The sequence below is a fragment of the Xenopus laevis genome, chromosome 4L (assembly GCF_017654675.1).
Source record: "Xenopus laevis strain J_2021 chromosome 4L, Xenopus_laevis_v10.1, whole genome shotgun sequence".
NCBI classification, from domain to species: Eukaryota; Metazoa; Chordata; class Amphibia; order Anura; family Pipidae; genus Xenopus; species Xenopus laevis.
This window is the reverse complement of record NC_054377.1, coordinates 75,158,979-75,184,721: the sequence shown is the minus strand read 5'-3', so window position 1 is coordinate 75,184,721 and position 25,743 is coordinate 75,158,979. Positions and strand designations below refer to the sequence as shown.

The 25,743-nt window shown below is 36.8% G+C and overlaps 1 protein-coding gene across 2 annotated transcripts in view; it reads left to right on the top strand.

The window, feature by feature from the left end:
* The window catches only part of LOC108714198 (adenylate kinase isoenzyme 5), a 130,738-nt gene that overhangs the window by 77,569 nt on the left and 27,426 nt on the right, over window positions 1–25,743 (top strand). For both annotated transcript variants that reach the window (XM_041590340.1, XM_018258186.2), the window contains one exon: window positions 13,667–13,757. In XM_041590340.1, the coding sequence (XP_041446274.1) occupies window positions 13,667–13,757 (91 nt within the window). The remainder of the gene's footprint in view (window positions 1–13,666; window positions 13,758–25,743) is intronic.

Here is a 25,743-nt window from a genome sequence, read left to right as displayed (position 1 = left end):
ACAGAGTTTTCCCTGCTCGCCAACTATTGCCATAACAGTTCAGTGCTTTTGAAGAGATAGCGGTCCATCCTAATTATACTTTCATTTTACACATCACTGCATGCCGTTACCTTTCAGTTCTATTGTGTTAGCACTTTCAATGCTGAAAAGAATTTGAAGCACAGGCAGCTTCAATCAAATCTATTGCTGTGCTGGTGAGTTTGTTGTGTGTAAGTCTTGTCCATGACTATATGCCCAAAATATATTAATGGCTTTGCAAATGACATATTAGGATAGATGAGAAGTGCTTAAAGAACAAAAAGGGAAAGTAGCAGCACTTAAAGGCTCATAAAACCAAATATATATATATATATATATATATATATATATTCTGAATAATAATATATTATTGTAATTTTTTAGCTAAAAATAATTATTACTTTCTGGGATCTAAAAGTATGCACTATAAAGTTGTTTTTAATTTGTAAGCTCTTTACTTTTTGTAATTGTTATTGGTCGCATTTTTGTATGTAATCTGCATGTTCAGTGTATAAGCCTATTTATTGTACAGTGCTACAGAATATGTTGCTGCTTTATAAATACGTATTAACAATAATAATCACGTGAATTTCACACGAAAAATGTGAAGGGCCATTTAGGAGTCTTCTTTAAATCAAGGAACAGTTTAGCCATCTAAACTTGATGATTAGTGATGGCGAATTTCTCCCATTTGGCTTCGCCAAAAAGTTACCGAATTTCCCACAAAATGCCAAAAAATTAGCGAAACGCAAATTTTGACACCAATTACAGTCAATGGGCTGCTAGAATTGTTGCCGGCAAAACACAGAAATTTGCCGCAAATTTGCGCCTGCCGATTAAATTCGCCCATCACTATTGTTGATCACATTACAACCCACTCAAGGTAATTACCTCTTCATGCAGTTTCCACACAATTACATACCGTAAATGAACTTTGTTGAGTCCCATCTCAGCTTTTGGGTGACCAAATACATCTGATCCTTACCCTATTTAAAGGGGGGCTGTCACCCAGACATAAAAAGCCATATAATAAAAGAGCTTTTCAAAATAAACATGAAACCCAAATAAATTTTTTTCATTAAAACATCCATGCCTATTAATATATTATATGCCTATTATCCATCACATCATATATTGCCTGCCCCGGCCTTAGGCATAGAGACAGGGCAGGAAATCACTTTCACTTTCCATTACGCAGTTCCAAGATGTCACTGCACACTTCACATATCCCCTCCCTCCTCACCATCTAATTGTATAGCCTGTGCATAGACAAGTGTACCAGGCCCCCTATTCTGGCACATAAAAAAGATTTTGGCATGATGCAAATCAAGTCAAAAAAATTGCCCCTGCCTGCTCGCTGTAATTGGGAATTACAAGACCTAAAAAAACAAGATTTTTATAGTGTAAGAAAAGTTCATGTTGCTTGACAGGTGACAGGTCCCCTTTAAGAAATCTATAAATATATCAGTCATTTCCATCTCTCAAGGTAGAGAATTTTATAACTTGATTGCACATAAAGTGAAGATAGATTTTCAGGTTGATGGTGAAAACGCCTTTCCTAAGAGAAGAAATGTTTAGTACATCATGCCATCTTAACAATCAACTCTTAAAGGTCATTTATCAAATGGTGATCTGGGTGATGGATGGCTATAACTGTAATTCATTCAGTGTAGTCTAACCAGTTTATGAATATACCAAGGGCCTGATTTATTAATATTCATAGTATTTTACTTACCAGTTATTATAGTTACTGCTCAGTAAAACGTTGCCACACTTTTTACATTTAACAGTTTTGCACTGCAAAGATTTGCTTGAGTGGGGCAAATGTGTCCTTTCTCCCTGCACTTAATACTCATCAGGAGTTAGGACAACCCTTGAGTTAAATTTGTATCTGGTGATTAAAAAGTCAAACTTTTATTTTACATGAATTATCTTTTTTATTGTTTTCACTGTAGATTTTACAAATTGGTGTGTGTAAGCTGGTTTCCAAGTCCCTTTTCAGCATTTTGTTCTTTTTTAGTTTGGGTCCAATTCCTGGGGGTTTTAGTTTTCCAGGACAACATTTTTGTAAAATATGTTGTTTCAAATACACATTTTTTATTATATAGAAATATATTCTAGAAGAAATATATTATAGAAATATATTACTATAATTAACACATAACTATGCCAAATATATATAGGGGTTTTTTTTTTACGATTATTGACTTTGATTCTGCAGATACCAAAAGTGTTCCAAAAAAGACTTTTAAAGCACCACAGGACAAATGTACCTTGCCCTGAAACAATATGGGGTTTATTTATCAAAGAGTGACTGAATGAACTTTCACTCCACTCTTTGATAAATATACCCCTATGGGAGTTATGTAATAAAAGGCACTACGTTTGCCCAGGAGCAGTAACCAATAGCAACCATTCAGCAGGTAGCATTTACTGGTCACTTGCTTGAAAGTAAACATCTTTTGGTTGCTATGAGTTACTGCTTCTGGGCAAACTTAGCGCCTTTTATTACATATGGATGTATGTTTTTTGTAAATGTAGATATCCTACTGAATAAAAACACTGCAACATAACCTAAAACAAATAATGTTCCTTCAGTAGCCTTTTGTAAAAAAATAAATATATATATTTATTATAAATATCAGCATAGAAGCCACATATACAGCACTCTATCTCTTACATGATTTTGGGTACAAAGATAAAATTCTAAAAGATAAAGGCCAAGAAGTTGATAACACAAGTAAATCACAAATATATGGCTTCTAGAAACCCCAGAATATACATATATTCTGATATAATATATACCTGATCCTTTAGCCCTTGCAAACAAACTGCTATGGGTTACTGCCCAGATGCAAATTTGCCCAGTGTTTATAAATGAGACCCATGTATGTTTTATGTGTCACACAAGCCCTGTACCGTATATTTTGTAAATCAAAAATCAAGATGAACCCAGATAATCCAGGATAAAAAGACAAAACAAGATAAAATCTATGAATATGATTATCCAACTATATTGCATTATGAGACGCAAAATCTACCTTGTAAATAGTGCATGTGCATTTTCATATCTGACATTTTACCACTAAAAACAAACATATTGACTATATTTTAATGTTAAGAAATCACTGACCGTAAGGTAACCCCACAGAACCATTTAGTCTTAGAAAGTATATAGTATACAGTAGAGTTTTATTGATATGATTGTCCAAACTATGTGGTATAAATAGAGATCAAAATCTGAATATCACATTACAATAGTTATCTCTAAATCTTTAGCCCCCTGCAACAATAGACTCATGTGCACATTTACTTACCCTAATGCCATTTCTGGCTTGTTTTTTTACAAGGTGCATTTCTCAGATTTTTAAAGGTTTGCCTATCCTTTAATAGCAACACCTAAAGATTAGCAAACTAGTACAATTTCATTGAAAAATTAGCATTTTCATCAGAGGTGAATATTTTTGTGAATCTGAAGTAGATCTGCAGTAATATTAGCACAGCTTGGATTTTTTTTTATTGTTTTAGTGATCAAAGTTGTAGGGAGAGGGAAATAGAGAAATGGGATTCATTTGCAAGGCTGTTTGGAAAAAAAGGAAAAGTTTAATAAATGCAATAATATTAGAACTGTTGGACAAATGCTATGAAAATGCCAGGGAAATGCTAGCTTTTGATACATCTTCCTGTGTCTGTAAATGTTCATTAAATGCAATGCTGGAACTTTTCTGGAATGATACCATGCATCCTATTTGAACTTGTTTGTTTGTAGAGCAGTTTGAATTCTCCCCTGTGCAATGACATTGCCATAATAGTTGATAATAATTAGATTCCCTTCACTTTTCCTCAGTGTTAACATGTTTGACTCATTTGTGCATCACACCTTAATCTAAAACTGTTTATGCATTTCTCATAGCAACGAAAGCGTAGGATTAGAAAGAAACCTGCTGTTTTTTACTCATTTGTTCAGCCTCATAACTTGGCTGATGCCCTTTACAGTCAAGGCATTTATATCCCATTTATAAGCCAATACCTGGTGCACAATGTTTAAAATATCAGACCTTTGATATTCCCTATTCATCTTGAGTATAATTGAGCTCTGACTGCTGGAGATCTGTTTACGATTGGCGGAGACATTTGTTTTCTTTCTAATCGGAGCTATTTGAATGCTGCTTTGAATAACTATAATTTCTGTTCTACCTGCTTAAAGTGGATTAGGGTTGAGCACTTGGGTTCCTTTCAAATGATGCCATCACATTTTAACTGAGAACACTTTTTCCCTTTTCAATTAACTACAGCGCCAAGAGCTTTTAACCCTCTTCCTACATCATTGAGAATTTATAAACATGCTCATTGGATGTATTGGCATTTTGTACTGGCACAGTTCACTGTGTAAATTATAAAACCGTACCTGGCTCTAAATAAAGTTAGAATCAGCTCCAGCTACACTGAATACAAGGGGAACAATATTATAAACCACAAGGAATTTGGTGTTATGGGAGCCCAGTGTCTGTATAATTGCACAAAGGTTTCCCCGATTATATGGAATGCATTTTTTAAATACTATTTGTTTTTTGGAAGGTGAGGAGATACTAATGTAAGTAGTGTGGTAGAGTGACCAAAGAAAAATAAGTAAAAATGTGTGTTTTTCCTTTAATTTCTCCCCAGTAGGAGATATAAGCTCTAGGAAAGGTAATAATAAACAGAAGGGTTTCTCTGTTTAAAGACTTTAGTAGGCAGATCTTGGATGCTGGAGTATTCTGGAAGGAACAGGCAAGCCAGGTACTCCTGTCCAGTAGTCCAGCTCACTTTCCACAGGAAAGCTGTACTGTGGAAAAGTATTTAAATATCGTGAGACTATTAGGAATGTCTCTCAGAGCAGGAAGGATACTGCTTGTGTAAGGAACTCCCAGAGGGGCTGGGGGTGCTGTCTGCAAGTTCCACTGCATGGAGCAGAGGGAGCCCGTGACCAAGTGACAGAGTCTGTCTGGGTGAGACATTGAGTAAAAGCCAAGAGGCTGAGCAATCCCCCAAAAGGAAGTATCTACATATTTCCCCACTGTCCCGTTTTGAGCGGGACAGTCCCGCTTTTGACAGCTCAACCCACAGTCCCAGATTTGTACTGATATTTCCCGAGTTTCCTTTGATCTGCTGCACTGAAGAGCCAGAAAAAGATACAAAGTTTCTAACTTAATTGGCTCTTGGCAGAGAGCCCAGAACACATACTTAAGATGTTTTTGTAACAGTTTTAGATAAGATAAGAACTAAGACTCACAGCTTAAAGGGCAATACACCCTCATTAGAACTGTGATAACATATAAAAACCATAGAAATGTGTTCAAAATTTCATAACCTGCCACAATTTTGTAAAATGGACATGGTAATTAAGTGGTGTAGCCACAAAAATGGGCATGGTTAAAAAAAAATTGGTGCACTCTGCGCACCAAATCTTTTTGTCCCTCTTTCTGTTTCCAAAATGTTGGGATGTATGGTATCATGAGTACAGGGGTGACTCCAACATATGGGTTTTTGCTGGAAGTCCACAAGGGGCCCACTTTAGTGAGGGAACTTATCAAATGTGTGAAGGTAGCGCCCTATGGGCAGGTTTTATTTGTTATGATTTGTGTTTTGTGTTCTGAAATGGTCACTCCTGTGTGTAAATAAACTGCCTTAAAGAGAAGAAAGTGTCTGTTGTGGATACTGCAAGCTTACAGTAGTTAGTTTTAAGTGTTTTTAATTATGGCCTGAGGGCTCAGCTGTGATTCAGTTACGCATTAAATTCATGTGTATTCTCAGGGGACCAAACAAACTGATTAATACTGTCACAGTCGAGTTTCTTAGAAAGGGAGATGGCACAGGTCCCTGACCTTTTGAAGCCTTAGTCTGATTTCTGTCGAAATTCCTTGTGCCCTTTTGTAAATTGGTTTCAAATACATGCACCAAATTTACATGATAAATTATGTGGGACAAGGATAATTAGTAATGCTATATTAGAATAAAGATGAATATATTTAAAGATATGAAAGAGAAATAGCAATTAGCTGTCATTTGCCCTTCCGAGGGGTCCAGTGCTCAGCCACTATTACTCTGCCTCTTGATCATCTACTCCCCACCCTCCGCTTGCTGGTGCCCTTCACTCCCTGCCTGGTATTTAGAAAGCGGCTGGGAAGGGGAATATCATTACTTTCTTCTATCATTTCTAAAATAGAAAAGAAGCAGACCCCTTTATAATTTTGTCATTGCCTTTAGCCAAAACCTTTGATTTGAGTTAGATACATAGTATACATGTAAACAAGGCCAAAAAATACTTTTACATGACAACTTGACTGCTTCAGTTATTGATTTTTTAATGGTTGTAAAACCAAACTCAAACTCAAAGGGAGTTGTTCATCAAAGGTCGAATTTGAGAGTTTTTTTTATACCTCTAATGAGCTTGAATTAACTCGAATCGTTCTAATTGATTTCTAATAGTTTTCGGGCAAATCCCACAGAAAAAAACTTGAACATCATGAAGGCTATTAACATCTACAGATGGTTCAATGGACCTCTGCTATTGACTCCTACATGACTTTTGACAGGTTTTAGATGCTGTATATTCGGATTCAAGCTATTTCCAGGGTCGGGGTATAATAAATCTCAAAAAATTCAATTAAAAAAAAACTCACACAATTTTAGTTTTTTTAACCCCAAAAATGTATTTTTGACCAAAAAAAAACCCTCACCAACTTGAATTTTCTTGGAAAACACAACTCTTTAATAAATCAGCTTCTTAATTTCAATATATGAGATTCTTTTTATGTGGACCCATGTTATTCATAGTTCCCTCAGTTTCTACCCTGGAGTTTATTCAATAAGTTGAGAAACCTTTGTTCAAGATGTGTGCCTATTCCTTGTCTAGCTCCTACTAATATTGGCTAATGGCACCAGGGGCACTTTTTTTAGCAATTTGAAAAACACCTTCTTGAACTAAAGATTTTCCCACTGAAAAGGCAAGTTGTTCCACTCTCAGGTAGTAGCCATTCATGTTAATAGGAGATAACAGGGGATAAAAGTGGACCCTGTGCTGTACGTCTTGCACTTTAGAACATACAGTAACAAATAGGCAGCAATCATTATGAATGTCTGAAAGGGAAAGCAATTAACAACTGAATTATGGCTTCAGCAGGACTCTCTCACATCTGTAATGTCAGCTACAAGGAGCTGCACAGAACATACGAATAAACAGACCACTCAGTGTCCATTTTTGCTCAAAATAACACTCTGAACTAATTTATTTGAGAGAATTTTGAGAATTTAAAACTGTTCTTTATAGAATTCGAACTTGCATTCTTGCACTGTACTGAGGGTCCTCTAGGTCCAATGTTAGCAATTGAAATATAGGGATGCACCTTTTTCAGCAGGATTCGGATTCGGGCAAATCCTCCTGCCAGGCTGAACTAAATCCGAATCCTAATTTGCATACTCAAATTAGGGGCAGGGAGGGAAATAGCGGGACTTTTTGTCACAAAACAAGGAAGTAAAAAATGTTTTCCCCTTCCCACACATAATTTGCATATGCAAATTCGGATTCGGTTCGTTATTCGGCCGAATCTTTTGCAAAGGATTCGGGGGTTCGGCCGAATCCAAAATAGTGGATTCGGTGCATCCCTATTGAAATATAAAAATAAATATGTGATTGTGAATTCAGGAGATTGCTTTTGGAATGCGTGAATTCATATGCATCCTATTAGAAAGAAAAGAAATGCTACAACTGATGGGATGTTTGTATTGCTTCCATGTTCGGGATATTAAACCTGACACATATAATTTATACCATGATCAAATATTGACATCTTTCCAGCTGTCAATTACTGGTAAAGTTGCAATTGTTTTGCATAATTTGTTTTTATTTTCTCTTCTGTACTCTGTTTTTTGTATTGATGTACAGCATGGAAACAGTAAAGGTGTAGGTAATATCAGCCTTACACATATATTTATCAAAATGGTTAAACTGCAATTTAAAACCTCTAGTCTGCAAAATCACATTAAAAACAATTAGCCAGTGAAATTATACTCCAATATATTATCTCCTCCATATGACCTTCGTCTAAATGCCTTTTAGCCCTTTTGAACCTCCCTATCCATTTGGTGATACTGAATCATCTTCACACTTAGACTGGTGCTGAAGGTTGGCAAAATGTTGTTTATATCAACAGCACTATATAAATGCAAATAGTTATTACCATGGAAACCTACTGCAAGAAAGCTAAATCCATGGTTTCTGGCTGAACAATTATATGCACTAAAAAGAATGAGGAACATTTCTTCAGTGCCCATGTACCTTAGGAAAATTCTGCTTTTATTTACCAGATATATTAACATGTCAGATAAAGCATTCTCACATGATGATTTTATACATATATTTACCAAAACAAGACAAGCTCAAGCTCTCAGAATTTGTGTGAAGTAAATGAAAACCCATGTGATCTATGCTGGAACTCAGTGATTGGTCCTATAGTTTCTGCATATAAATACATCATTTCACATATACTTTCAGGTGGCCATGGCCTTTGCTGATCCCTCTAGAGGCAGTTTTGACTTTCTAAAAAGTGAAATTGAATCTGGTTTGCCAAAACCTCCCCTCCTGTGGTGGCATTGGCTGTCCTAGAAATTAAAGAAACTGTACCTCTTTCACAGTTCCCTTGAGATGTACTTGTTCAGGCCCTCAACTGAAAGAACAAAAGTGAAAGTGAGTACTCAATCTCATTTATATCCCTCTTAAGGACTGGAGTCCAAAATTGCACTGCATACTCCAGATGAGGCCTTACCAGGGACCTATTAAGAGGCATAATTATGTTTTCATCCCTTGAGTTTTTATGCAAGACAGAACTTTATTTGCTTTAGTAGCCACAGAATAACACTGTCCAGAATTAGACAACGTGTTATCTACAAAAAACCCTAGATCCTTCTCCCAACACACTGCCATTTAGTGTATAACTTGCCTCTATATCATTTTTGCCAAAGTGCATAACCTTACATTTATCAACATCATTTTCCAGTTTGCTGCCCAGTTTTCCAACTTAGACAAATCACTCTGCAAAGTGGCAGCATCCTGCATGGAACCTATAGTTCTGCACAATTTAGTATCATCTGCAAAAATAGAAACAGTACTTTCAATGCCCACCTCCAGGTCATTAATAAACAAGTTGAAAAGCAAGGGACCTAGTACAGAGCCCTGCGGTACTCCACTAACAACACTGGTTCACTCTTTGTTTTCTATCTTTTAGCCAGTTCTCTATCCAGGTACAAATACTGTAAACAGTGCATTGTTCATTAAAAGTCTTCAGCATGGATCATTGCTGTCCTGCATCTTACTATAACCTTTTGCCTATCTATATTAAGGAGGTTATTTAACAAAGGTTGAGTTTGTGAGGTTTGTGAGGATTTTTATACCTCGAATAAACTCACAAATTGAATATTTGCTTATTTATGAAAAAAACTCAAATGTAAGAAACTTAAATTAGTGCAATCTGGGTGAAGAACTCGAATTGATTGAATTTATTGAGTTTTCGAGTGAAAACCACCCAAAAAAATGCCACCGCCCAACATCATGAAGGCTACAAACATCTTCATGTGGTTGAAGGGACCTCTGCCACTGGCTTCTAAATGTTTTCGAAAAGGGTTTAGCTGGAGTATTTTCTGATTCAAGCTATTTCCAGCTTTGGGGCATAATAAATCTCAGGAAAAAAAAATTTAACCCGAAAAATTTGAGTTTTCACTGAAAATACCACTAAAAACACAAATTTTTCAGGAAAAACACAACTCAGCCTTTGATAAATAACCGCAAAAAGAGGAAAAAAGAACTGACCCACATAGCTGCACCTACCCATCCACAAATCCGAAATTAATGTGAAGCAAACCAATAAAACTTAACCTTTAATGAGTCGTTAAAATAAGGTCTAGAGAGCAACATTAAAAAGTGAGGTTAGGTATAGGAGGCTGATTGACACGGCAACACCGGGTTAAGGGGGAAATGTGCTAATTGCACTTGTATCACTTCAAGGTTATGATTGGAACACAAATTGCAATAGCCTGGTATATAGGCCAAATTATGCTCCTATCTGATACAGCCAAAGATTGCCCCGCACCAGACCAACCCCTTCACCCACTTGAGGATCCCTCCCTTGTGGTGTTCAATTAGAGGAGTGATAGCCAAGATGGCAGCGGTATTGAGGCATTTAAATTCATAAGAAGCTCCAAAGTATCAAATGGTATCCGACCCACGGATCACAGGTTTACCCACACCAAGCCAACCCCTTCACCCACTTGAGGATCCCTCCCTTGTGGTATTAGGTTAGAGGAGTGAGAAACAGGTTAGCAGCAGCACTAAGGCGCTTAATTACTTCAGAAGCTAGATTGTATCAGATAGTATCAGACTCCCGGATCATTCCATTGTCCAACCCCTTCACCCACGAGAATTCCCTCCCAGTCGGTTCACCCAGTTTAGCCAATTCTAAGTCCCTATCAGACGCCTGCCTAACCAGAAACTAAAAATGCGCCTGACGCGCGTTTCACCCGCCAAGTTGCGGGCTTTGTCAAAGGATAAATAACCCCCTAAATGTTGTGATATATTTATTTGTGTAATGCATACACACCAAAATTATTTTAGTTTCTGATACAAGGACTTCCAAACATTGTATCTGATCTTTTATTTTACATAAATCTGTTTTCTTATGAAATAAACTATTAAGAGTCTTTCAGTTTGGGAGGCATTGCAATTACTCATTCTATATATTATATCAAAAGTAAATGATATGTTTAGTTTACTAAATTGAATCAACTTTGTAAAATATACAAATATTACTGTTATTTAGAACTGAGAGTATAAGCTTGTAGTGTCAAATGTATTTCATGGGGGTCTCATTGGTTATAGGAAAGAAATCAGCATTGCTGCAAATAGCATGTGCTACCAGGAAGCATATGTGCCTTTATGTCTGGGAAGTTTGGTTCTTACATTCTTGCACTCTTATTAGCAGAAGGGCTGCCTCTGCTCAAACTCTGGACTATATACAGATGTAAGAGAAGGAAGATAGGCAGGGGAGCAATACCTGGTCGTCAAACTGCTGTATCTGGCTGTAGAGTGGCATCAATCTCCCCTTAAAAGTGAAAAAACAGTGCAGTCAATACAGCATATTTCTTAATCCTGTACTATGGTATATCATATAAGAGCAACATATTTTTTTTAAAAGCACTGCATTATTTCCAGTCTGTTTTTTAATTCACCCTAGTTTTATTTATAGCTGATTTTAACACTTCCTTTTATTCTGTGATGAATAATGTGCCTTCATTATCACTAAGGCTCATAATGCTACATGGTATTTCAGTTTAACTATTTCCAGAGGATTTGAGAACTAATAACCACTGTGAAAGAGGCTATCTTGCTCATTACATGCATAGGATTGCTGAGATAATATATAAATAATAGTAATGATGGCAGCAGAAAAGTAACATGATGCCATTTAACAGGTGTATATTGAGTGATGCTCATTTGTCACTGTTGTATTGAGAATTTCCTTACAAAGTGTTGGACTTGAGTGCTACTGGCAAACCAGAAGACCTGAAAGTGGGGTCATTCATTTCACAATTAATCGTTCCCCCGTCATATAATTCTACCTTTCTTTTACTTATCTCCATACTTTTCTTTAATATTTTTTTTCTCTCTTATGGGTTTTCTGCCTTTATTGTGCCATTTCTCCAGCCATCATCAATCTCCTCATTTCATCAATCTCTTTTCTGGCTGTCACCCCCTCCCACCTATTTTTTCTCCTGTATATTTTCTCCACTCCTCATTTCAATGCATATATGTTCTCACTAGTAATTATGTAGCTACACATGCTCATTTTCTTTGAATTGCTTTCCCTTTCTTCCATTAATCTGTCTATTCCCTGTTTCGAAGAGAGAAGAAAGACTGAACTGTAAAATGTTCTCTCTAGACTGTGTTTAATATAGGGGACTACATATAATAAGCGTAGCCATAATGTATAGTAATGTGCAATCTGACAATTAAGGGTTTTTATGGATCCAGATGTGTCAGGGTTTTGTACAATGTGACACTTTGATAAATGAGGCCCTATATAAGGCCACATCAAAAAGTTGCACCTTTAGCTACCTTCTAGCACCCTACAAAGAGTTGGTGGTTTATTGGTAACCCCTCTCCTATCCTTTTAGTCAAGGGTGGAGTTTATCTTTCCTGGATATAAAAACACCACCCCATGTCTCAGAGTGCAGAGGTATTTTATGGGATAATGTGGTCAAAATAAAAAGGTGTGTGAGTATTCATGGTCTCTCCTTCATCTTTTTTTTATACTCTTGACTTGTCTTTGCATGGAAATCTGCTTTAAAGCAGGCATGGTTGGATCAATTACCATTCCTCTGCAATAATCATTTACATTTACAGCTGTGCTGGTTATACATGCAGCGAAGGTAAAGTAGAGGGATCCCATTATACCTGAATATTTATATTTATTGAACTTGCCTATGTAAGCACTGGATATGTCAGAGCATACAATGCATATTTTATAGGGCATATTTCATATTTTTGGTCAGTTACTCTGTAATCAACATGCATGTGTCTCCCTATACTCTATTGAAACAAATTAGATGATATTATTTAAAAGGAGGTAATTAAATGCTCACAGCAACCCTTTAATATATCGAGCACGTGTTATGATATTTATTACCTTCTTTTGTGTGTAGAACTAAGGTCAAATATGATACAACATGCTTTAAAGGGGTGGTTTACCTTTGAGGTTAACTTTTAGTATGTTATAGAATAGCCAATTCTAAGCAATTTTGTAATTGGTCATGTTTTTATTAGTTTTTTAAATTATTTTCCTTTTTCTTCTGACTCTTTTCCAGCTTTCAAAAGGGGGGTCACTGACCCCATTTAAAAACAAATGCTCTGTAAGGCTACTAATGTATTGTTATTGCTACTTTTCTTTTACTCTGTAAGGTTACAAATTTATATTTACTGCTACTTTGTATTACTTATCTTTCTATTCAGGCCTCTCCTATTTATATACCACTCTCTTATTCAAATCAATCAATGATTGCTAGGGTAATTCAGGCCCTACCAGGTTGCTTAAATAGCAATGTGGAGAGCAGCTGAATAAAAAGCTATGTAACTCAAACGCCACAAATAATAAAAAATTAAAACTTATTGCAACCCCTTTAATCTCAGTTGCAATGGAACCTCTTTGTTTACGGCCCTAGTTTAGCTCTCCAGAACAATAATATGCAAGCTTTCACACTTCATGAACAATGCTTTTTAGGTACTTTACAATAATTTAGAAGCCATTTTCATGACAAGTTTGTCATTCAGCCTCGACTTGAGTTAAGCATACTTATACAGTATTTAACCATTGTCCATTGTTCTAGTAAGCTCATCCCACAAATGCTAACCCCAGTTGGAAAACAATGAAAAATTAAAAATGAATAAGCCACACTTATAAATAGGATATATTCTATTCATGAGTTCTTGACATTACAACATTAACAAGATACTTCTGAGTAATTGTTCCATGTTAATGTATGTAAAATATCATGTCACATGCAGTATCCGGGGAATAGATGTGACATATCAATGACAGAGTCTGTTCCATTTCTTCTCCAGTTTGATGCTGACAGGGAAGAGGAGGAAGTGTTCTGTGATATCAGCGCTGCCGTTGACAATAAACTCTTTCCTGCAAAGAAGCCTGTGGCAGGTGAGGAGCTCGGGAGACCTTGTATATACACAAACATCTTTTATTTCTCATATGCCATTTTCTCTTTGACAGTGCTGTTTTTTGTGTATATATAAACAATTCTTTGTCAGTCCACCTTTTTTTCTGAGGTAAAACATTGGGAATATAACCAAACCTTTTAATCAATACTTATTATTGTTTTGAGAATTGTTAGGCAGATGTTTTTTATGTTCAATTATTGATGTATACCTTTTAAAGTGGACCTGTCACTTATACATAAAAAGCTGCACAATGAAACATTGGAACACAAATTCATTTTTTGCATTAAAACATCCATACCTGTTATAAAAGTGCTTAAATATCTGAGCTGTCAATCAAATATTATCTGCCCCGCCTCTATGCCTGAGGCACTTCCTACATGTCACTGCACTTCCTAAATTTCCCCTTCCCTCCTCAGGCTCTATAATTATGTAGGGCACTGCACATAGATATTAGGTCCCCAATTTTGGGGTGATACACAATTTGTCTTAATAACAGTGTCCACAAAATGGCCCCTGTCTGCTTGCTGTGATTGTGTAAGTCCAAGACAGAAGGGAAAAAAAAATTATAGAAATTTGTATGGATAGAAGAGGTAGTAAACTCTAGCATAACATTTGACCTAATAAAAATCTAATTTCATTCTAAGCAACTTTCCAGTATGGATTTATTAATCTATTTCAAAGATTTGTTAAAGTTATTTCGAAATGTTATATCTTATTGATAGCAATATCCAGCAGTCCCTTTCTATTCCCGTTCAGATCTGGTCCTGTCTGCATGCACCAATGGAACAAGCGTAGTCAGCTCCTCCAGCCATAATACCATTTCCCACAATGCCCTGCATATTTGATGGTTAACTGACCTGTTAAAGAAGGAGAATCACAGAAGTTTGCAAGATATTCTGGGACCTGGAGACTAGGCTGGAGGAGACTATTGGCATATTATTTCATTGTTGAATGTAGTCAAGAGCAGCAGTGAAGGAAATAGCATGGGCCAGATAAAGCTTTCCGTTCTTTGTAGAATGCATGGCAGATACAGATCAATTCTTGCTTTCCATTATCAGAACAGAGAATGGCAAAGTATGTTCAAGTTTATACCATGACATTTGTAGAGCATGATGGCAAGCTCTTGTGACAGATGCAGAGCGTATCTTCAGGATGAAAAAAGCTTTAGGGTAATTTTCAGCTTACTGAGATTTGCATGCTTCCATGGGGCTATGGTGTTTGTGACATTCTTAGGGCAGAATTTACATAGTGGGCACCCCTAGGCCCACTGCCGTTCGTCGCCCTTGTCCCCTCCCCTCTATTCATGCAAATTTTCATCATCTGGACTGGAGCAATGGTGATTGGCGCATGGGAAATTTAAAAAATGATTGTATCTCCAGCGCATCCCCAGTGTTTTTGAACAAATGTGGGTGTGGTTGGGCAGCATGCCGCCCCCCTAAAATCCTGACACCCTAGGTCCGTTCCTAGGTGGCCTTTCCACAAATCCGGGCCTGGACATTCTGCTATTATGTACACTGCATCGTGACCATATATGAGGAATTACCAATATGGTAGCAGTCGCTCCTCCTCCACATTGATGTGTGTGGGCTTCAAGTGAATGACAACGTTATTATAACCTAATTGTTGCATAGTGTGGCAAAGATGGAACAGCATAATTTTCTTAAATAATTTAACATTTGCCACAAAAATGCTGTATATTCCTAGACTACCATTGTTTGCTTTGGAATGTAGGTAGGGTTGCCACCTACATACATTCCATACCGGCCTTCCTATATATTTCTATTTTTTCCCTATTAATAACATTGGGATCAACCATCATTTTTACCGGCCAGGCTGGTAAAATACCGGCCAGGTGGCAACCCTAAATGTAGGTATTTTCTCCTTTGGATGCTATTGTTTGGACTGAATTCCTGGTTTGTGGACTTCTGGACCCTCTCATCTTGTTTACCATCTACCTAGTTCTGCATCTGTTACTTGGATATTCTTGCTGGCTACCTGTTACAGGAACTTGTTTTCCTATGTTCCTTTTTGCCACGTGCCCTTAACCTTCAGATTGTTTCTGACTACGTAAATTTCTCCAATCCTGACCTCAGTTTGCCTGACAATATTATTGCTTCATGCGACCGCAAGAGGTCTGGTGTTGTTCTACAAATGGGCACTCCTATGGCTGTGACAAGTAACACCATTTTCTGTGTGAGTGGTTTGTTGCCAATGCTTTATTGCATGCAGTTTGCTGTGGTGTATAAATATTTTCACTGGAACAATCAACGTTCCTTGTAAAATTGAGAAGTTTTTATAGACACCAATTGTTTATTTCAATTCATGTAAAAACAATAGAATTCAGTGCCCAAAAAACTTTCGAAAAGACCATTGCGAATGTTAGCAGCCATGTTTTCGTCCTTTTTTATGATTTTTACATTGCAAGCAGCACTAAACATTAGTTATTTTAAACATCACTTGCAATTTTTTAATACATTCCTTCTTAATTGTGTCTATAAATTGCAAGGATGCTGAAAAGACAGAGTATATTATAGGGTTAAACCAGTCTGTATCATAAGAACAAGTACTGCTCCTAGAATTATTACATGGGCCGCTAAGCTTTATGACTAAGTATTGAAAAGCAGCATTGTCTACCAAGGTGAAGCATCATGAATGTTTATCACTTGCACTTGAAATAATGGGAGACAGGTACAATGTAGGCTTGTTGTTCTCTGTGGGAGAATGGAGCAGCCAAGGACAATTATGCGGAAGATTACACACACAGACACCAATTTAAATCTGACTATACATAGAATGAGCACAGAGAGTACGCTGATCTTTTGATTTCTAGGATTGTGGAGCAGATACCATAATTAGAAAAGAAACCCAAATGATACGACTTCAGTGTACCATTTCTTGTATAAGAAACTGAAACCTAAAAATGCGAATACAGTTGTCTTCGCAAATCCAACAAACACAAGCAATGTTCCAGTTTAAACACTACTGAATGGACTTTTATGTATTCGAAGGTTGTTCTTTAGAATTGCTATTCAGGTAATACACCAATGTATCTCCGAGCAGTTTTTTTTTTTGCCTTGATAAAGTAATACTGTAACACAATGAACCTAATTGAAGCAAAAGAGAATAAAAATGTACGGTATGCTGACAAATGTCATCAATTTTGTGTGCAAGATGGGTCAACTATATTTCTGTCAAAATAATATGATGGGAAAGCTGGGTGCAGTGGTGTTAACTAGAAGTTACTGGACTCCAACGCAAATTAATTTTAGTTTCCCTAACATATCCAGAGGTTGTCCTGTTTTACCAGTATATGTTGAAATTGCTCATTAAATAGAGCCTCATGGGGCCCCTATATCTCCTGGGGCCCCCTGCAGCCACAGGGTCTGCTTCCTCTGTAGTTACGCCCCTGGCTGGGTGAGTCACATGAACATGCTGTAAATCTGAAAGGCAATACAATGTTTAGTAGGTAAAGGTATAGTTAGTTCATAGGTACATACAGTATTAAAGGAATTAAAGCATGAACGTGCATAGTATATATACATGCAGATCTATGTAGTAGTAAGAGGGATACCAAACTCTTATGAACAGCGGTGTGTTTAATTTGTGCAAAAAACTGACCTGTAAGAAAGGAAACATTACAAAAAAATGTATTATGGGTATGGGATCTGTTATCTGGAAACCTGTTATCCAGAAAGTTCTGACTCTGACAAGAAAGTTGTCTCTCATAGATTCCAATTTAATTACATTATTCAACATTTTGAAACATAATTCCTTTTCTCTGTAATAACAAAACAGTTCCATGTACTTGATCCCAACTAAGGTATAAGTCATTCTTATTAGTGGGGGAAACAATATTGTTGTTGTTTTTTAATGTTTAAATGATTTTTAAGGCATGAAGTTTTAAGGAATTAAGGAAAGATCCCTTATTTGGAAAACACCAGATCCTGAGAATTCTGGTTAACAGGTCCCATACCTGTAACACTACAGGTCAATTGTGTTCACCTAAACATAGAATGAAGGTTATATTCTGGTTGTTAACATTGATCACTATATTACAAAGCCACCAGCTTTGCGGGGGAATCAAAGATGGTAAAGGGAAAAATATTTGTTTGCTTTAAAACATTACGCCATCTCCAATAATACCTTAAAGTGCGCAATTAAAATTTGTCTAATGAAGAATATTACACTGCAAAATGGCAACTTTTATTACGATTTGTGCAGATTTTATTTCTCTTTGCAACATTCCAAGTAATGTTAATGCACATGCCATAAATATTCAAAGGCAAAATAGCTGAGGGATTTATGTTGTGCTTGGATATTGCGGTATTTATACCTTGTTGCCAGGGGCAACGTCTCCAGTGTTGTGATATCCCACAACAGGTTCACATATGAACCATCATTAACCATTAAGTTCCAGAGTAACTACTACTTTGGATTCCATAGGAAAAGTACAGACATATATAATCCTTATTTTGTCATTCAATTACATTTCAATATTTGTAATTACACGAATCAATAAAACAAAGATGAATACTGTGGAGGATTGTTTATCATTAAGGCTTTTATATGTGCTTGAACCTTCAGTTTAGGGAGCAGAACAAACACTGTAAATTTCTAGCAGCCATGTCCTGAATAATTAGGTTAAAAGTAAAAAAAAATCTGTATTCCATAGAATTCATCTCATGTAAGTATGTTGTTTTCTTTTACACCAAACTTCAGTGACGAAGACCAGTGCATGGCTGCTAATAATTTCCAGTGGTAATAGTAAGCAATAGCTGAGGCATAGCCAAAACATACCCATACCGTATATGGGACTCCACTGTATTCTCTCTTTGCTATGGTTTACTGTTGTATTTAGTATTTGCTAAACATTTATGAAGTTGTAACTGAAGCTGCGCACTTTCCCCCATGGCCTAATGCAGAAAGACCATGACCAAGTAGGCTCCTGAGCAAAACATCAATTTTACTTAAAATAATTCAAAAGGAAAATTTACACTAATAAAAACTCATTCAACAACACCATGAGGGGTGAAGGTATTGAAAACTGATCCAGCCCATAAACATTAGGGGGTTATTTACTAAAATCTGAATTTATCTCATTGTCCCAATAAAAAAAGCTTGACCAAACTCCCATGCCTGATTTTAGCTTATTTATTAATTTAAAAAAAACTCGATTAAATCGGATTGTGAAAAAAACCTTGATTAAATTGAGCAAAAACCCAAATCACTCTAATTTTCCAGGCTTTTTTCCTGAAAAGCTAAAGTTTTTTTTGCCCAAAAACCCCAATAAAGAAAACTTCAAATTGAGCTACGTACATCTCCCATTGACTTATACAGGACCTTGACAGGTCTGAGATAGTGGAAGCATACACTGCATCATAACTGCATATAGACATAGGGGTATATTTATCAAAGAGTGAAGTTAGAGATCACAACTGTCCCCACTGAGAGTGAAATACCACCTCTCTCCATTTATTTGTATGGGATTTTTAAAGATGTATTTATTAAATGGTGAACTTTTTACTTTCGCCCTTTGATAAATACACCTTTAAAAATCCCATAGAAATGAATGGAGAGAGGTGGTATTTCACTTTAGCGGACAGTGGTGATCTCTAACTTCACTCTTTGATAAATATACCCCTCAGGACAACCTAACACCTGAGGCTGTAAAAAGCTTGGTTAGTAAAATTCAGCCTTCCATGGACCCTCTTTATATTTGATCCTCAATGATGGTAATCGAAATAAAAAAAATGGCAATTGTGTGTCATGGTATGTAGGTTAAGTTGAAAAAAAGACACGCATTCATCAAGTTCAAACTTTTATGTCTATATAAAATCTGCCTAACTGCTAGTTGATCCAGAGGAAGGCAAAACCCCCTTCTGAAGCCTCTCCAATTTGCCTCAGAACAGAAACAAAATCCTTCCTGATTTCAAGATGGCAATTGGACTAGTCCCTGGATCAACTCATACTATGAGCTATCTTCAGTAACCCTGTATTTCCTCACCTGCTAAAAAGCCACCCAACCCCCTTATTTAAGCTATCTAATGTATCGCCCAGTCAGAGGGAGAAACACACAATTCCACAGCTCTTACTGTAAAAAACTATTTCTAAATATATAGATGAGATTTTCCATACCGTTCTAATTCAATAATGTCCCGTGTGAGCGCTGGAGATCAAAACTGTACGGCATATTCTAAATGGTTGAATAATGTCCCTCTCCTCCTGTGTATCTAAGTCTCTTTTAATATAGCCCTTTTTGCCCTTGCAGCTGCTGACTGGCATTGCTTGCTTTAGTTTATTATCTACAAGGACCCCAATGTGCTTCTCCATTATTGATTTAACTAGTGCAGTCCCATTAAGTGTATAAAGGTGTGTGTGAAAGTTTGTGAACTCTTTAACACAAATTTTCTATATTTTTGTATGAATGTGACCTAAAGCATCATCTGATTTCAGTCCTACAAATAGATGAAACAACGAACAAATGATAGTTGAACAAATGAAACAAGAATCAAGATATTTGTCATGTTTTTATTGAAAAATAAATGGTCCAATAACATATCTGAGTGTATCAAAAGTAAGTGAATCGTTACAGTCTGGTGTTTTCAATCAATGGAATGACAATCAGGTGTAAGTAAGAGGCCCTGTTTTATTTTATCCAGCAAAGCCTGATCAAAGATACAGCACATGTGTGGATGTGTACCATGGCTTGAACAAAGGTGGTGTCTAAGGACCTCAGAAAGAAAGTTGTTGATGCCCATAAATCTGGAATCTCTAATAAGTTTGAACTCCACCAATCAACAGTCAGACAGATTGTGTACAAATGGAGGAAATTCAAGACCGTTGTTACCCTACCCAGAAGGTGTCAATGTGTCTAATAGTCCATGAGGTTACAAAGGAACACAGGGTAACTTCTTAGCAACTGAATTCCTGTCACATTGGCAAATGTTGATGTTCACGTGTCCTTTATCAGAAGAAACATGAACAGCAATGGTGTGTATGACAGGATAGCAAGGAGAGCCAATTGCTGACATATGGACAAGCCAGAAGGAAAGTGGAAGAATGTTTTGTGGATGGATGAAGCCAAAATATAACTTTTTGGCTTAAATGAGGAGCGTTACATTTAGAGGAAAAAAACCACTGCATTCCAGTACAAGAACCTTATCTTATCTGTGAAACATGGTGGTGGGAGTTACATAAAGTTACATATAGCTAAATTGGGTTGAAAAAAAAAAGACAAAGACCATCAAGTTCAACCCCTCCAAATGAATTAACAGAATTAGCCATCACAACATCACCCAGCAGTGCATTCCACAACCTCACTGTCCTCACTGTGAAGAACCACCTACGTTGCTTCAAATGCTTCAAATGCTTCAAATGAAAGTTCTTTTCTTCTAGTCTAAAGGGGTGGCCTCTGGTATTACGTCAGATGTAACGTTTCGGGGGCGTGCCCCTTCGTCAGACACCCGAAACGTTACATCTGACGTAATAAACGTGCAGGGGTCACCCCCGCTACACTTGCTATCGTGTGTCTGGTATCTTTCACGGATCTTCAAGTAGGAGAGGCGCCGACCTCTCTAACCAGCACCGGGCTTAAGCTAAGAGAGAGGTGGGGAAAAGAGGACCAGTGGGAATTGTGCTCTGGTTAGGTGATCAACTTTATGGGTAAAAAGGTCCCCCGCTATTTGTCTATAATGTCCTCTAATGTACTTGTAAAGTGTAATCATGTCCCCTCGCAAGCGCCTTTTTTCCAGAGCCTTTTTTGCTGCAACTGGGCCTGGACACCTTGCCATCAATGATGGAACAATGAATTTTGAACTATACCAGAGAATTCTTAAGGAAAATGCCAAGACATCTGTCCATGAACTTAATCCCAATAGACAGTGGGTCATGCAGAAAGACAACGATCCTAAACACACAAGTCTTTCTACCAAAAAATGGTTAAATGTTGAATGTTTTGGAATGGCCAAGTCAATGTCCTGACCTTAATTGAAATGTTGTGGAAAGACCTAAATCGGGCAGTTCATGTGAGGAAACCCACGAACATCCAAGAGCTGAAGTTGCTCTGTATGAAGGAATGGACTAAAATTCGATGTGCAGGACTTATCAACAGTTAGCGCAAAAATTTAAATGCAGTTATTGCTGAACAAGGGATTATACCAAATACTGAGAGCACAATTCACTTACTTTTGCCACACGCAAGATATGTTATTGGATTTTTATATACATGACCAAATATAAATATTTTTTCATATATTTTTTTATATAATATTAAATCATATCTGCCACTAAGCTGTGAACATGGGATATAATGAAACTCAATGTAATTGATGTACTACTATAGTATAATTGACTGTGCATTGCATGATGCAGATACAGTGCTTTAGTTTACTGCAGAAATCAGTGCTTTGGTGCATTTGCTGTTGTATTCATAATTTTATTTAAAAATAAAAGCTTTGCTCCATTTTAAGTCATCATAGTAAGTTAGGCTGAGAAAAGACCCATTTCCATTGAGTTCAACATTTAAAGACTATATATAACCCGTCTAACTGCTAGTTGATCCAGAGGAAGGCAAAAAACCCAATTTGAAGGCTCGCCAATTTGCCTCAGAGGAGGAAAAAATTCCTTCCTAACTCTAGATGGCAATCGGACCTGTCCCTGGATCAACCGGTTATAGGAGCTATTGTTCATAACCCTGCATTCCCTCATTTGCTAAAAAGTCATCCAACCCCTTCTTAAAGCTATATTATGTATCAGCCAGTATGATGGATTCATGGAGAGAATTCCACAGCTTTACAGCTCTTCTGAATATTTAGCCAGAACCTCCTTTCTTCTAATCGGAATGGGTGCCCACTTGTCAGCTGGATGGACCAACTGGTAAATAAAGTATTAGAGAGATTATTATATGATCCCCTTATATATTTATACATAGTTATCATATCCCCATTAAATGCCTCTTCTCCAGTGTCAACAACACCAACTTGGCAAGTCTTTCCTCATAGCTGAGATTTTCTATACCTTTTACCAACTTAGTTGCCCTTCTCTGGACCATTCAATAATCTCCAGTTTGAGCACTGGAGACCAAAATTGCACGACATATTTTAGATGGCGCCTTACCAGAGCTCTGTACAGTGGAAGAATAACCCCCTTCTCCCACATATCTATGCCTCTTTCAATACGATCAAGAACTTCTTTGCTCTAGAAGCTGCTGACTGGCATTGCTTTCTACAGCCAAGTTTATTATCTACAAAGACTCCAAGGGTCCTTTTCCATTATGGATTTGCCTAGCCCATTAAGGGTATAAGTGGCTTGCATATATTTACATCCCAGGTGCATGGCTTTACATTTATTAACTCTAGTTAATACATTTATTTATTGGGCTGCATAGTTTTGTGTCTTCTGCAAACACTGATACATTACTTACTATACCTTCCCCTAAATCATTAATGAAAAGTGGGCCCAATGCGGTGCCCTGAGGGACCCCACTAAGAGCCTGTACTATTTACAACTACCCTCTGTACTGATCCTGTAGACAGTTTCCTATGCATGTTCAAACAAAATCATTAAGCCCAACAGACCTTAGTTTAGAAAGTAGTGGTTTCTGGGGCATTGTCAAACACTTTGGCAAATTCCAAATCAAATTACTCTGACATGACCTATTCTTCCATTCACTAGGACAAACATTTGAATGTGATCCCTTAACAAGCTTTCAAATAATTTGCCCACCTTGGATATCAAATTTACTGGCCTATAATTGCCAGGCTGAGATCATAATCCCTTTTTAAATGTAGAAATTACATCAGCTTTCTTCCAATCCATAGGTTCCATAACAGATGACAGCTAGAAAGGAAGCCCCCCTATAAGATATATTGGATCTAACTGTCAATGACTATCTGACAGCTGCATGAAGAGAGAAGGAAGAGAAACAGTTGCTGAGAGAGGGATAGTGAACATAAACTTCATTATTTCAGAAACAATGCAGAATATTTAATTGATTGTATTCACAACATTTCTTATTTCAGATTGCTGAAGCTTATATAACATTTTTATTTTCGCAATAATTCCCCTTTAAGGGAATAAATTCAGAACAGTAACAATTTAATATAATTTTAAATGACAACCATTTCTGTTCTGTGTTTTTACCAGAATGCATAATGCATTCAATTTGAGTTTTTTAAAAAATTCGAATTTGATAGTTTTTTTCCTTTTTCTTGTGCAGCTTTCAAATGGGCGTCACTGACTCCCTTTTAAAAAACAAATGCTCTGTAAGGATACAAATGTATTGTTATTGTTACTTTTATCACTGATCCTTCTATTCAGGCCCTCTCCTATTCATATTCCAGTCTCTTATTCAAATCAATGCATGGTTGCTAGGGTATTTTGGACCCTAGTTACCAGATTGCTTAAAATGCAGCTGCTGAATAAAAAGTTAAATAACTCAAAAGCCTTTAATAATAAAAAATTAAAACAAATTGGAAATTGTCTCAAAATAACACTCTCTATGTCATACTAAAAGTTATCTCAAAGGTGAACAACCCCTTTAATAATTCAAATTCGACTATTCGCCACCTAAAACATGCCAAATTACTGTTTAAGTCAATGGGAGAAGTGCACGGATCAATTTGAAGATGTTTGCAGCCTTTCTGACATTCGAGAAAAAACTCGAATCAAGTTTGAATTCTATTCAAGTTTTTAGGTTGTTTAAATTTGTCCGCGTTTAAAAAATTCGATCTTAACAATGAATTTCGACCAGTCGAGTTTTGAATTTATGTGAAACCTCACATGAATTTGAACCTTGATAAATGTGCCTCTAAATGAGATCACATTATGCCCAGTGGTTCAATTAGGTGCGCGTTTGCTATACGCTCTGGGTCATTAGAGGTCGCTAGATACAGTATAGCTCAACTTAAATAAAATTGTCATGCAGCAAGTTTATAAACTTGTCCCCATTAACTGTCCTGGCAGTACTGTTGCTCCAGTACTTGGTAATTAAAATCCCCCATGATCATTACTTTACCCAAACTAGCAGCCTATTCTATTTGCATCAGGAGCTTAGCCTCCTCCTCCTCACTTACATTTGGGGGACTATAGCATACTCCTACAATTTATTTGCTGGACACTTTACAAACAATGAATAGCTCCACACATAAGGCTTCAGCTCCCTCATTTTCTAACATCACCTTCTCCTTTATATACTGCATATATTATATTATACTGACAAAAGTAGTTGTTAGACCTGGCTTTGCACATACAGAGTTAATTGCTTGTTGCTCTGACCATATAAGAAGAAGATGGTCATGATGAACAAATCACATGTGCATGGCATTATAGTAAATAGTAACATAATAGATTCATGAGGCACACTCACTTGTTTCATTTAGAATAATCTTTGTGACATGATATTCCAGTCTTGAAAACAATTCTCCCTGTATACAACCTGCCTAATAGGCAACACCATTTTCTGAGAAAGTCACAAAATACATTAAAAAGTAAATGAGTAAGAGCAGAGGAGTCACAAACATCTGGAAGGTAGAATAGAAAGAGAAGTATGCAGCTGCTCTGGATCTCTGATAAAATTGGCAGGCAATTTGATTTAATTTTGCCATGTAATTTCCTGACTGATCTTAAATGTGTTCCACACAGCAAATCAGGTCTTTGGGCAGAGTGCAAAGCAGCTGGGCAGCACGGTTATTTTCTGCTCATATGAGTTTGTACACATAATTTGTCATTGTGTGGCTGCTGCATTAGCTGCCTTTATCAACAAATACGAATACCATTCTGACCGGTTCATTCTTTGTTTCCAATGTAGCGTAATTCATAAAAAGCTTTTCTGCTTTACCCAATTTCTGATTAACCATATAACAAGCTAAAAACAATGAAATAGTTCCTATAATTGATAGGAAATGGTATTCATATATACATGTATTCATGTGTGTAAGGAACAAAGAGAGGGCAGATCTGGCATGTGA